The following is a 14,349-nucleotide window of genomic DNA, read 5'->3' as shown; positions in this document are numbered from 1 at the left end:
CCAACGTTTGGGGTAAATTTTATTTGTGTCCCTAACATTTAAATTGTCCTATTTGTATCCTTAACGTTTATAAAAGTAATTCAATATTATCCTACTATCAATTATACTAACAAATCAGATTATATTTTTCAATTATTCTCTCTTGGATGTATTCATTCTCTATTAGATCTCACTTGAATGTGTTCGATTTTAATATTAGACTCACTATTTATGTTTAAATTCAATTATGTCCCTAGAAAAGTGAATTATGTAAATGTTGTAGGAATTAGTTTCAACATTTGATGAGCTATTTTTCGGAATAGATCATCGATTCTATCCCAGACATTTGTATTCTAACTTCAAGAAGAGATTTTTAAAACCCAAACTAAAGCGCTCATGATGTATAATTGACGGAAGGATAACATTGAATCACTTTTACAAATGTTAGGGATACAAATAGGATGATTTAAATATTAGAAATACAAATAGAATTTATTCCAAATATTAGAGACAAAAATGATACTTTACTCTTTCTTAAAATTTAAAATGTTTACTCTTTAAAATTTTAAGAATTGATTTGGATAATTACTAAAGTTGAAATAACCAATCCCATCTCTCAGACTCTCACCTTTTTTTTCATTTCTCCCGAGTTCCGACTAATTTACATCCGAGTTCGAACCGAAACAACGTTATTTTTCAGTTTTCACTGTTTTCCTACCTCCTTCCGCGTCTCTTTGATCCAAACAAACAAGGCTGTAGTCGTCTTTGCGTTCATCGCCGTCGCCGTGACAGCTTCGCTAGTCGCCCTCCGTTCTCCTCCTTGCACTCTCAGGTTCCTCACTTCTCCTCTTCTGTGCGTTCTTTTCTTTGTTGCCCTCACTGTTTCAGAGCTTCAATTAATTTCGCTATTTCAGTGCACTGGTGACTGGTGAGTCAAGGAATGTCAACTGAGAACCAGAACCTAACAGAAGTTGCGGTTGCAGAAGAGCAAGAAGCACCTCTTCTTCTAAATCATCACCATCATTCCTCAATTCTCATTGATCATCAAAATGAAGAAGAAGACACCATCATTCCCTTTCCAGATAAGCATATGGATGCTCATGCTAAGGTTATACCCAACCAACGCCTCGCTTCTCTCGATGTCTTCCGTGGTCTTACCGTCGCGGTTTGTTCTCACTTCTTCTTCTGAGATTGCTTCAATAACTGAAAAGCGGGAGAGTGAAAATATCCACTGCTTTAGCAATTTTACTGCAATTTGATTCGATTCCTCATTACTGTCTCGTCTTTTATGGGATTATGAGTGTAAAACGGAGCCTAATTTATTTGTTTTATTTGGTTGGTTTTGGGAGGGTCAAACTAATCTAATACCACCACGTGGTAGTGAGTTCAAACCCTGCCTTAGAGCAACTTCAATGAAGTGTTTTTGTATTGGAGATGATTGGCAAAATGAAATTAATCTCACTTTGGAGAGACGGTTTTACTACCTTGTATAAAGTTTAAAATGAATTGGAACTAAACATTGGAGTGATAGATCTCACATTTAGTCTCAAATGACTATTTATGACATGTGCTCCTACAAATACTGATGTTGCATTTTGTAGTACCCAAAATGAAATTAAACTGAAACCGACCATTGAAGATGCTCTTATGCATGGAAAGCATCCTTGGCCAGCCTTTTGTCCTAGGTAGATGGCCCGCGGCGAAGGGTTTAGTCATTGCATCCGGTGGACAACTATCTCCCTTCCCTGCCCTTAGCTTTGTCTACTTGGTTAGCTTATGCGCCACCTATATGCTAGGTTATGTTTTTAACCTTTTATGGAAATGCTATTAGGTTTTGGGGTGAGTTGGAAGATAACTTTGGAGAGCAAAGTGCAATTACCAGCATAATACCCATATATCTGCACTTTAGGATCCACATCCAAACATTTCATTACATTACATTTTTTGTTAAATTTGTACTTATCCCATGGATTTACAATTGTTATTACTATATATATAATATATACTATATATAACGAGTGAAATTAAAGTTCCATAAACTTCACTTGCCTTACTATGTGTTTGTGTTTCCCTCTAAAGTATGACTTCATTTATCATGCAGTTAATGATCTTAGTTGATGATGTTGGAGGAGCTTTCCCATCTTTGAATCATTCTCCCTGGTTTGGGGTAACACTTGCAGATTTTGTAATGCCATTTTTTCTCTTTGGGGTAGGAGTTTCAATTGGTCTGGTATTCAAGGTATGGGATTTTGGGAAGTTATGGTAGACCCTAATCTTTTGTATATAATTAAAGAGTATCTTGAACATTGTTATAATTATTTTCTCCTTTTGCCTGTCTGTCAGAAAGTCTCTAGCAAACCAAATGCCACAAAAAAAGTGATAATTAGGACGATTAAGCTTTTCATTTTGGGGCTGCTGCTACAAGGTATGTTCCCCTGCCTTATTGCCGTTGCCATTGCCTTTGTTTTGCAGCCAAGTGAAGCATGACATATTGAATTCACCTGTATACTTATGTGCCACTTTGTTTTTTATAGTGAAATAAATCCATGGTTTTGATATCAGTGTAGATGGATAAATCACTCATACTTTGTTAGTTGATTGACCATTTAGATTTTCAAAATTATGCAACTGTTAACTGTTTCTTTGATCTTTCATTCTGAAATTTATTTATAGGCGGCTATTTCCATGGGCGGGGCAATTTAACATATGGAGTTGATTTGAGCAAGATACGCTGGCTTGGTGTACTACAGGTAGTTGCAACTAGCAAAGTAGAGATATCCATGATGCTTAGCTTAACTAGTTTTTGTCTTGTTTTGTACTTTTGTTCTGTAACTTTGGGTTATTAATTTATAATTTAATGTTTGATATTATTGTTGTAATTATACATGATATTTTCCCTGTGATTTACTTTGTGCTGATGATAATTTTTGGTCTCGATGCTGCTCTGTTAAGCAAATTTTCATAATCAGGGGCAAATTTTCATAACCGAGAAAATAATCAAGTGAGAAGGTGGCAATCAGTTTATTTATGACTCTACAAATTAACACCAATTTCTTTGTATGATATGCAGAGGATATCTATTGGATATTGCTTGGCCTCACTGTCAGAGATATGGCTTTTGAATAATAATGTTTTGGTTGACTCACCTGTAGCATTTGCAAGGAAATACTGTATTCAGTGGTTAGTTCATTTTTCTAGTGTTAGATACTTTGAAATTGTGATCATGGCAAAATACAGTTTTTATCTTTGCTGTTGCTGCCAAATACATCTATTAATGCCGTGTTTCTTTACGAGTTTCTTATATTGTGGTTGCATTCTTCTATGAGTTTTTCCGCACCAATTCTCATCACATAGTGATGCTATGCCCAAATGTTGATGTGAGTCATGAAATGATCTTTTATTATTTGGGGTTCTACAATGTCCTTAAATTTATGACATTCTCATGTTAATGAACACTCCTGTCATGTGGTTTCTATTTTTTCTGTAAATTTTTCTATGAATTGGATTATAATCTCTAGAGATAAAAAGATACGCCAAACTTCACATGTTGCCATCTTTACAACCTTGTGATTTTATTCCTACATTTCATTGGAGGTGAACTTTTTGGAAGATTGAGGCAACTAGTTGAGAATCCTTCATGTTGTCAAGCCAACTTCATAACCTTTATAGATAAGGCACTTTAACCCTGTAAACTATAAGCTATCTGCACTTTATGCCTTTCGTTTTGGAAAAGTGCAGATTGATCCCTGAACTTGCTTAAATGTATGTTTTTCCATTTTTAGCAAAAATAATGTGGTTATCTACAATCTACCACCTCACCTTTCCTAAATGTGCAGCCTTGTGTCCAAAATTTTCTGTAACATTCCTTGTCGTTAACTATTGATGGAAGCCTTCTGTATGATATTCTTTTGTTGTAACACTTTTCCTTGAGTTAAATTACTCTTCGGTGGACGTCACTTTTCTTAGTGTTATGACATTCTTTGGTGTTAACTGACTAAGTCTTCTCGTTTTATTTCTTTTCAGGATGTTTTCTCTCTTACTCTGCTTGGTGTATCTTTGCTTGCTCTATGGTCTCTATGTTCCAAATTGGAAATTTGAACAGTCTAACTTGGTTTGGTCTAGTCGTGGTTCTATCATTCAAGATGTGAGTTGCCATGTTTCTCTGACCTTCATTGAATGCTGAAAGACATATAATGGCTTTTCTTGGCTATTGTTTTAACTTTTATGTATGTTTCTCATGCAAATAACCATATGATGCATTCTATACAGTTGATGAAGTCAGCATATAATTTATTCTTATTGCTTAAATCCTTTCTTTGTGGAACATGTTTCTGTTGTATAATTTATAAAACTCCCCATCCCCCAATTTCTTAAAAGATAATTCTGTTATTATGTTAAGATGTATTTTTTGGTCCTTACTCTTTCCCTTAAACCCGGTGTATATTCTTATAGATCAACCGGCTTAGAATTGTTGTGTGTTGTTTCAAATTACATACAGTCTACTGTTACATAACTTGGTTAATCAGTACAAATATTCATGTGAATGTATACTGTTTATAAAATATTATTACTATATTACAGGAATGGGTAACGGCCATATAAACACATAAGCACTACTACTTTGTGACACACACTACTGTTTGTTACTTCATTTGGGGAATTGAAATATTGACCAAACACAGCATGACAGTTAGCCTAAACAATCAAGTGGTTAGTGCTGGATGGCCTACAAACCTCAACTTTGTGGTTCCAAAGATCATGGAACATTTCTCTGTCTAATCCATGACTTCTTAATTATTAATTACTGGAGTAAGAGAATGATAATAGAGTGATATTCATGATGCCTAAAGTAGACATTATAAAAATTGGTATTTCTTTTCATGCTTTACCTATTACGGTTCTCAATTTTTCCATTTATTCTTAAAATCCTTTCTTTTTTGAAATGTCATTTTGGAGAATAAAATTGCAACACAATTTACCAGGTTCATTGTGAAGTGAGGGGAAGTCTTGATCCTCCATGTAATGCAGTGGGATATATTGATAGATTAATTCTTGGTGAACATCATATGTATCAGCGTCCTGTGTACCAAAGAACAAAGGTTGTTTACTTTCTCTCAGATAACTTATGTGTTAAATTTACTGGCACACAAGGTTCACTGGTTATATCCATCATATGATCTTATTATGGACCACCTTTTCATTTTTAGGAGTGCAGTGTTAATTCTCCTGACTACGGACCATTGCCTCCAAATTCACCTGGATGGTGCCTGGCACCATTTGATCCAGAGGGCATTTTGAGGTAAAAAAAACCAGTACCTTCTTTATCCATTTTTTATTCAACCCATCCATCCCCTTTAGCAATGTATAATTGTGGTTGTGAATTTTATTTGCACCAAAAAGAGAGAGTATTATGTAGGTTAGTCATAATGTGGATAAAATAAAATGTAAAATTACTGTATAAGTTTACGTGTGTATATATATGTATTGGAATGCTAGCTTTTATCCCATTGGGAATTCTTCAATTTTTTAATGGATAAAAAGACTCCACTGTTTTACCTGTGCAATTTCAACAATATGGTTTTGATTGCATAGAAACAACATCAAAGCCTTATCTTATTGAGTTTAGTTGGCTATAAGGATTAGGGGAAGCCAAAGTAGTCTATCATAAATCAATTACAAATTTGTCTTCTGTCCTTGTTGAATTGTACATTCTTGAAGCTGCCATTATTTTACACACACACGAAGAATATTACTTGATATGAACAATGCCAGGCCTTCCATACTGTTAAAATCCATGATTAACCAGGAAAATAATATCGTAGAGTAGCAACTCAACAAATAAAAGAGAATATTACTCTTATGTGATGTGTTTTACACGAGAAGAGTACTAGTATCTATAATAATAATAATAAAACCCTAATACTAATAAGGAAATAATTATAAATATCAATGATAATTCTAAGAGATCATATTTGGTACTCTTTGGTATGATATGATTCTATCGTGATTTCTAATACTCCACCTCAGGCTTGAGCATATAGATAATCTGCACCAAGAACATATAAAAGATATTATTTACTAAGCTTTAAGCTTGTTAAAATAAGACCCTTGAACAAAAAGTTGATGTAAGACTGTTGAAGAGGAAAGAGGACCAGCTGGGGCTCCAGAGCCATGCCAGGGCCAACCGGATCTGCTGGAGACTGGCCGGGGTTAGTTGGGACTAGTGGGAACTTCCCGGACCATGGGGAACCTGGGTGGGTGACTTAGTTAGCAGTCATGTTCTTGTTATGAGTTCCGCATCTCTCAAGGGTATGCTCTCTAGAGAGTTTATAAGTGTCAGACATCACTCAGTTACTTTTTGGGGTGAGTTAGGCCCACTCAATTATCATATTATATGCTCTTTGATATGATATGATTCTGTCCTGATTTTTAACACATATTTAAGCTCCAAGGAGCATAGTTGGATAGAGTTCTTTTTCTCTAGAATACTAAATGTCTATCAATGTGTTTATGGTTTAAAATTGTACTGTTCAGAAAAGGTAATTCTTTATATTCTCTAAAGTTCTTACTCCATCCTTCTGTATATTAAAATCCTTCACAGCGCTACAAATTTCAAATTAGTAGTACCTAAGATCTGTCGATTTTGACTTTTCCATTCTTATTAATATATTGGTTCCTAATTTGTTTTCTTAAATCTGCCAGTTCACTGATGGCAACAATTACATGTTTCATAGGGTTGCACTTTGGGCACATACTTGTGCTTTTGCAGGTTTGGACTATGGTTATTTTACAATATATGGTTTCTCATTTTTTGCACCTTTCTTGTAATATGGTGTTGGGAGATGTAAAAGTTGTTTCTCTGGGTAGATTTCTATTTTTTTGTATTATTAACTACCATCTTCTCCGTGCAGGACCATAAGCAGAGGGTGTTTCTTTGGTCCACATTTTCCTTCTCTCTACTGTTAATGGGATACATTCTGGAGATCTTAGGTACTAACAATTTGAAATTTCTGAAAATTCCAATGTTATATTCTCCTCTAACAACTGTAAAGTTTTTCAGGAATTCCTTTATCAAAAGCATTATACACATTAAGCTACATGTTTATCACTGCCGGAGCATCAGGCTTGGTCTTGACTGCTATCTATTACATCGTAAGTTTTTCCTTGTGTCATGATTAGAGACACTTGTAATGCACTGAGAGTTAAACAGATCCCCAGTAATTGATTGTATCCAAGTATAGAATAACTTTTAAGATCATGAAAGATTAAAGGTAAATGATCATCTAATAAACTCTATGATAACACCTAAAACACTCTTATGATATTCTAAGATGTAATAGAGATGTTACTAGATATTTTCTTGATTTCTAGCATCATTCAAGTTTGCAACTTCCCCAACACTTTTTTTTCTTTCAGGTGGACATAGAGAACTTCAGAAAGCCTACAGTCTTACTACAATGGATGGGAATGAATGCTCTTATTGTATATGCGTTGGCTGCTTGTGACATTTTCCCATCTCTTATCCAGGGTTTCTATTGGCGTTCTCCTGAAAATAACTTGGTAATGTTTCTTTTCCACTGGGCTAGTTCTTTATGCATCTACTTTCATCATATTAAATGATTTTATTTTATGCATCTACTTTCATCATATTAGATCATTTAATTTATAGGTTCCTAACAGTTTCACAGCAGAAAGTAAATATAAAATAAAATTACATCGTATTAGCCACAAAAATACACCGTATTAGTCTCGTGTCCTACACCTTAGTTCAGCTCCCGACAGCATCCTCAAGCAAAACTTAAGACACACCTGATTCGTATCTCAAGCTTACATTTGCTATATATTTGAGCCATAAAGGAAGTAGGAAGTATCTTCAACATCATCTGATCTCATATAGACACCATCCAGTACTCCTCCATTCCCCTTCGGCATTTCCATCAAGGAAGAAGGACACAGAAAACTGTCACCCTTGAATCTATTACCACAGCAGACTTATCATTGTAAGAATAAACATCCGTGTATACCAGATAAGTCTACACTAGTGCCTTAATTTTGTGCCTTGATTCTGATTTTGCACCTCGTATCTATCCAATCTAACACCTGCTCCACGTCTTTCATATTCATCTCTGTCCCTTAATTTATTAGCCATACCTGTCTATGTTATCTAAGAATTGGGCACCTTTGCCAACTTTCAAAGCACCCCTTAGAGTTCCTTGCCAAAGACTGATCCAGCATTCTAGAAAAGAGTTCCTTATCTTACTACTATTATTATTGAGTTCCTAGTATAGTAGCTAGAATCTCGATTTAACTCTTAAAATCTTTTAATATTATGATTTTAAATAAAATAATCGATTTTACAAAATTTTTACTAAGTCAAATGATTTTTTTTATTTAAATATTGTTACAAATTATATTTTACATGTTTAATTAACTTTTCCTATTTCACGTAAAATCTCGATTTTTTCAACCTTTTCCCAGTATGTAGGAAAAGGATAATGCTCTTTCAGTGGATATGGCTGGTGTTTTTTTGTCAGGCCTTGGTGTCCTTTTTTAGCTCTCATGTCTCAAAAAAAGTGTTTTAGTTGCTTTTTTTTTTTGGAGTAGGGAGGGCATTAGTTTCACTTCTTAAACCTTCCCAGAATTGCTTGTTAAAAAGTTGGTTAATTGGGAATTTTATTTCTTTTTTTTTTAAAATGCAGGTTAACGCCACAGAAGCTTTACTACAGACCGTATTTCATTCAGAAAAGTGGGGCACAATGGCATTTGTAATAGTGGAGATTTTGTTCTGGTGTCTTTTTGCTGGTTTCCTCCACAAGAAAGGGATATATATAAAAATGTGATTGTGACGTGTACATATATGTTATATATCGTTATCCAAGTACATATCTTTTTTTATTCTCATTGCCTGCCAAAATTGTCTTTCTCTACTTTTACCTTCGAAATGTCTGGATGGCATTTCATCAAGTTGTATATTAATGTTTAAACAAAAAGCCGTTTTGAATCTAGAGTTGGCAATGTGGGTTTATTTTTTATCCCTTTTTCTATTTTCATCGAGATACATTGCAAAGAAAGAAAATATACGTTAAAGTGGAAATATAAAAATGATAGTGGAGTTGATGCCGGTTACTGTGGAGTTGTATGATAATGGCATTAAGGTTGGATAACATTGTGTTTGTAGTTTGTACCAAGCAACTCTTGTTTCTTCCTTTTCTTTTTAAACAAATCATTTACTTCATTTAGAAAGAGAGGATAAGACGCCATTCACATATGTGTTTTATCATTTATAATAGAAAATTAGAAATAACACAAGGAGTCAAGGAAGTCTATAGCGTCAGTCTTTCTATGACAGAAGATTAATGGATAAGATGCAATTTATTCAGTTTAATGGACAATGGATAATCAATACATCCTGAGATTACCTTAGTGATGACAATTTGACAATTGAGCACAAAATTGTAGCTGATTTCTGGCAAATTTTTTTGATCAGTCCACAATTATGTTTTTTGAATCAAAATCACCCTTTCCCCTCCTTCCCCTTGATGCTTCTACCATTTTATCTACCACACACACTTCCCAACCTAAACACAAAGAGTCGAAATGCTATGCTGAGGTCATCTGTGATCCTAGTTGGCAGGAGGCTATTAATTCTAAATTGACTAATAGAACTTGGACCCTTACCAAACTTCCTAATGGAAAGAAAGCTGTGGGTTGCAAATGGGTCTTTAGGCTAAAACTGAAGCTTGATGGTTCAGTTGATCGTCACAAGGCCAGGCAATTCCAGGACAAATTCAAACTTGACATTAGACATCAAGTTTAATTGTGAAATTTAACAATTAATCAACAAAATAGTGAATAAACAACATTATTTGAGTTATGAGAGAGAGAGAGAGAGAGAGAGAGAGAGAGAGAGATCCAATCCCTGTGATCCTGCCTTCCACTTTGTGTGCAACAGAAGCAAAATATTCTTGGGAACTTTCCGGAAATAAACAACATGATTCTCATCTTTATGGCTACCTAAATGGTATAATTGGTTTCTTGTTGTCGAAGATAACACTGAGTTTTACAAACTACCAGATAAAGTGCTTCCAAGAAGCATAAAGTCTCTCTTCTTCTTCTGTGGGCCTCCTGCCACCTTTAACTATGGCCTTGTCACTATTTGCAAAGAATTTCCAAAGTTAAACCAATGTGCTAAATAAATTCAGACTTGTTTATATGACATGGGATTAGTCAAGATGATAAATACTTGGTAGATTTTATGGTGTCTATAATTTGGTGAATGCTATCCTATCTTTTCTAAATTAAAACGTAAGTTACCCTCTTTGATGTGTTATATTCTAATTCGATGTTTATTTTAATACATTTGTTATATATTTATTAAAATATTAATTTAAAAATTTTCTTATATTAACTAAATTCTAAACTAAAATATTGATGTGACAAATTAAAAATAAAAACACAAATTAGTGTTACTGTAAAAATTTTTAATTTGAAAAGTTTATAGTGTCAAATAGATCTTTAAATTTGAAAATTTATTTTATACAATTTGGTTTCGAATTATATGAAAAAAAGGAAGAAATTGAAACAATTTATATCTTATTTTTTAAAAATTAATGTAGTTAGTTTGTAATTATTTTTTATGAAGGTCTGGATTTTTATTTAATTTTTGTTGGAAATCAAAGATTTTGTGTGAAAAATAAAAGAGTAATATATAACATTATTTTTCAAATATTTTGTTAAATTTTTAAAAAATTTTAATGACCCGAAATTAATTTTTTATTTTTTATTTTATTAGATAAATTAGTCATCCAACAAATTCTACTAAAAAATTAAAATAAATAAACATCTATTAAAATATGACACATCAAAGAGGGTAACTTACATGTTATTTTAGAGAGGGTATGGTAGTATTTACCTTATAATTTTTATAGTTACAACGGTTAAATAATTTTAATAACATTTAACAAATATTATTAAAATTAAAATAATATTTTTTTATATTTTGATAATATATTTTATTTTTTAAAATTAAAAAATTTTATTAAATAATAAAATAAAATAACTTTAATTTTAATTACATTTAAGTTAAAATAGTCACTTTATTTATTTATTTTATTTTATTTTATATTTTTTTTTAGGTGAGTCACTAACTACTATATCCATGCCTCCATGGGCAGCATAAATACTTTAATCATTTAATCAAGTTCAAGTTCTAGAAATGGAAAAGATCTTTGTTAGGAGACTCTACTCTCTTTATAGGCCTTGAGCTAGATTGGGTTCTATTATTCCTTTAGCTAAAAGAAATTATGCTCAACTTCTTTTCCTAACTATATAAGACATTTTAACCAATGTGCTTCAACAATCAAAGCTCTATTTTGGCTTCTTGTATTATTCAGGAGAGAGGCAAATGGATACTCAGAAAGACAATGCTGAAACTTCAGCTGCCTATTTCAACATCCACAACAATTCTGTTCAGCCATCATCAAGCGTCAACCATCTTGACAACTGTCACTTCGGGAAATCACTAGCATACAGAGCGGTTTACCGTTGTATCGGTACTCCACGTAATGGAAGTAGAAAGGCCAGAGGCAATGATCCCAAAGCATCACCAAGCAGGCTTAGCAAGGTCTCACTGGCTGCTGATAATACACAAGATTAGCTAGCTTGATCACAATATATATATGAAAAATGATAGAGGAGCATCTGAATTTATTGTTTTTATCCATTATTTTTAGTTATCAATCCAATTTTCTTAGTCTAGTAATCTAATATTATACTTTATCCCACACTGTTAAATATTGATAACTAACTGATGGTCGAAAATAATAAATTCTAATGACCCAACCTTCTTCTTTATAATGTGTGTGTTTATATATTCTTAATTACAAGAAAGTCATATATATTAAGAATACAAGTGTGGTTCATTATGGAATTGTTATTCTATTGTTCTATTCTTCAAAACTGAAATTCGGGTTTGTGTTTAAGATTTTCTAAAAGAAAAAAAAAATACTAAGTTAAAATAAAAAGTGATTTTATTATTTTTTTTTTTTAGAAAAATTCTGAAAATAAAAAATTAAAAAATGAAAGCAGAAAGCGTTTACTCAAAGCAAAAAAAGTCTTAATTATGACTCTGAAGCCTATGTATATTATTACTTTGTATGTGAGTCTTAATTGTGGACGTTATCCAATCTTGTTCGAATGTGGAACTAGATTAAATTGGATTACTATCTTAAAGTAAATAGTCATTCATTTGAATTTAATTTTTAATATTTGTGTTATGTATTTTTTTTTTTTGTTTATTATTTATAAATTTCACAACGGTACTGTAAGTTCTTCAAATGACTTGATGAGATGATTAAAGAAAATATTAGTTTCAAATTAAAAGGTGTTGATATAGAAAGACAAAATACTAAGGTGCAAAGCAAATTGTCAAAAATAAAAGAGAGAGTGATAAAATTAGAGTTACTACGATAGAATAGAGTGCAAACCCGAACAAAATTTACATAGTTAGGATTTTAGAGTGTGTTGGAATTTATAATATTTTTTGCTGCTGTTGTGAAGTTTGTGTTGTGTTAATTGTATGAATTGTGAAATTATTTTAATGCATAGCATCTAGTGTTATTGTTTAGGACTTAATTTAAGATTGTGTAGCTTTGGCGGGGACTTATTGAAGCAAATAATAATATTATGTAATTTTAGTTGAAGCATACTCATTGAATTTTGCTTCAACTTGCTCAATAGACTAATATTCCTAACTCCTAACATTGATAGATATCAATGTAATCTAAAAGCACAATATATCATTAGCCATTAGTTTTTGGTAATTTTAGTATATTGTCACATAACCTAAATATACCAAAATAACCATCCATGATATTATGTCATAATACCTAATAAGTATGACTATAAATGGATATGGCAACAAAAGTTATAACTTACAATTTAAAATAAACACAAACATCTACATCATCCTAATAATAGCAAATAGCAACTTATATTAAACAGATCTTAGTCTTTACTTTTTTTTTTTTTGGAGGATTGAAACCAGTTGGTGCAGTAGTTAGTTGATGCTTTTAAACTTGAAGATTTATTGAGGCCTGGAGTTGAGATAATTTGGAAAAGCCTTGTTACTATACTAGAGCTTGTGGCTGCCAATGTTTCTGTAAAAATTTCATTGTTATTATTTAGTTTAGAAAGTGCTAGCTTAGATGCTTTTGCAGTTACAATTAGTTTAGCAACTGGTGTGACATGAGAAAATTTAAATCGGACAAGCATGGCCTCGCAATAGGTTATTTGGCTTTCCATGGTCTTATTATTGGTGTGATTTTTGATGGTATGTCATTGTAAATTATGGAATTGGGTTGAGGACTAACATTGGCCTCTTAAACTTAGTAAATAAGTCAAATCAATGACAAATTTCAATTCTTAAATCCACACACACTATGAGATTAATATATTATATTCCAATATCTTAGTTGGTAGTATAAATTAAGAAAGTGGAATCTCATATTTTCTTTATTGTGGTGGCTTTGTAATTTTTTTTTCTTCTTCTTTTGCTTTTTAGCTTTAGTCCATATGCACAACTAAGCTTAAAATTTAGGCTTACTATGTTTGTAAAGTTTTAAATGCAAAATTATATATAAGTAGCATTTACAACAGAATCAATTGCTTATCTCTAGTGGTGTACTATTTGTCACATATGGATTAACTCCATTTGGCCTTGGAGCATTGCAAACTAGAGACACATCCTGATGGTGCAAACAGATAAAATATAGACTATTAAATCTTAATCGATTTTTTTTTCAGACAACAAAAAATTTTGTAAGGAATTCTTAAATCCCTGTCAATTTTATATAAAGACATTTAAAACTACGAACACTATAAATTTAGGTATACATAATACCTACTACTCAGTTGGTTAGACTGATTGCTGCTGTCCTGGTAAATTTCCCGTAGCCTCAGTAGTTCTTTACTTCTTTCTCATTTGTTGTCAGTTGGGATTCCTTGGAGCTCCTTTGCATGTTTTGTAATAGTGACATTTTTTTTCATACTATAAACTTACTTATTTCTCTTATTTGCAATAACATTCTTCCTTTTTGGAGTCAAATCGTTCTACTTTGTTGTTAATTTCTTCTTTTTTGGAGTCAAAATCTCACAACAACTACTACTATTATCATATTCAAACCTAGGTCGGGGAGGTTTATAAGTTTCATCTTCCGCACTCTCATAACTGTCACACTATCCTGATCTCTTTCAAACCATCCTCCATGGTAAAACACAAGCATAATTTCATAAGTCATTTGTAGCAACGTAATAGTAAATTTAACTAAACTCTAATAAAACTAATTTTTAATTAACTCACATTACCTCATT

General features: G+C 32.4%; 1 protein-coding gene across 1 annotated transcript; it reads left to right on the top strand.

Annotated features, from left to right (window-relative positions):
- Positions 1 to 597: 597 nt before the first annotated feature.
- On the top strand, positions 598 to 8,880 carry LOC107618353 (uncharacterized). The gene is made up of 14 exons (XM_016320386.3): positions 598 to 811; positions 894 to 1,144; positions 2,081 to 2,218; positions 2,323 to 2,404; positions 2,653 to 2,729; positions 3,050 to 3,159; positions 4,003 to 4,123; positions 4,962 to 5,078; positions 5,187 to 5,278; positions 6,682 to 6,748; positions 6,891 to 6,969; positions 7,040 to 7,131; positions 7,396 to 7,539; positions 8,679 to 8,880. The coding sequence occupies exons 2-14, from the start codon at positions 920 to 922 to the stop codon at positions 8,817 to 8,819; spliced, it is 1,485 nt and encodes a 494-aa protein (XP_016175872.1). The 5' UTR covers positions 598 to 811; positions 894 to 919; the 3' UTR covers positions 8,820 to 8,880.
- Positions 8,881 to 14,349: the final 5,469 nt, after the last annotated feature.

The sequence above is a fragment of the Arachis ipaensis genome, chromosome B9 (assembly GCF_059453495.1).
Source record: "Arachis ipaensis isolate K30076 ecotype BB chromosome B9, ASM5945349v1, whole genome shotgun sequence".
Taxonomy (NCBI): Eukaryota; Viridiplantae; Streptophyta; class Magnoliopsida; order Fabales; family Fabaceae; genus Arachis; species Arachis ipaensis.
This window is presented reverse-complemented; position numbering and strand designations above follow the sequence as displayed.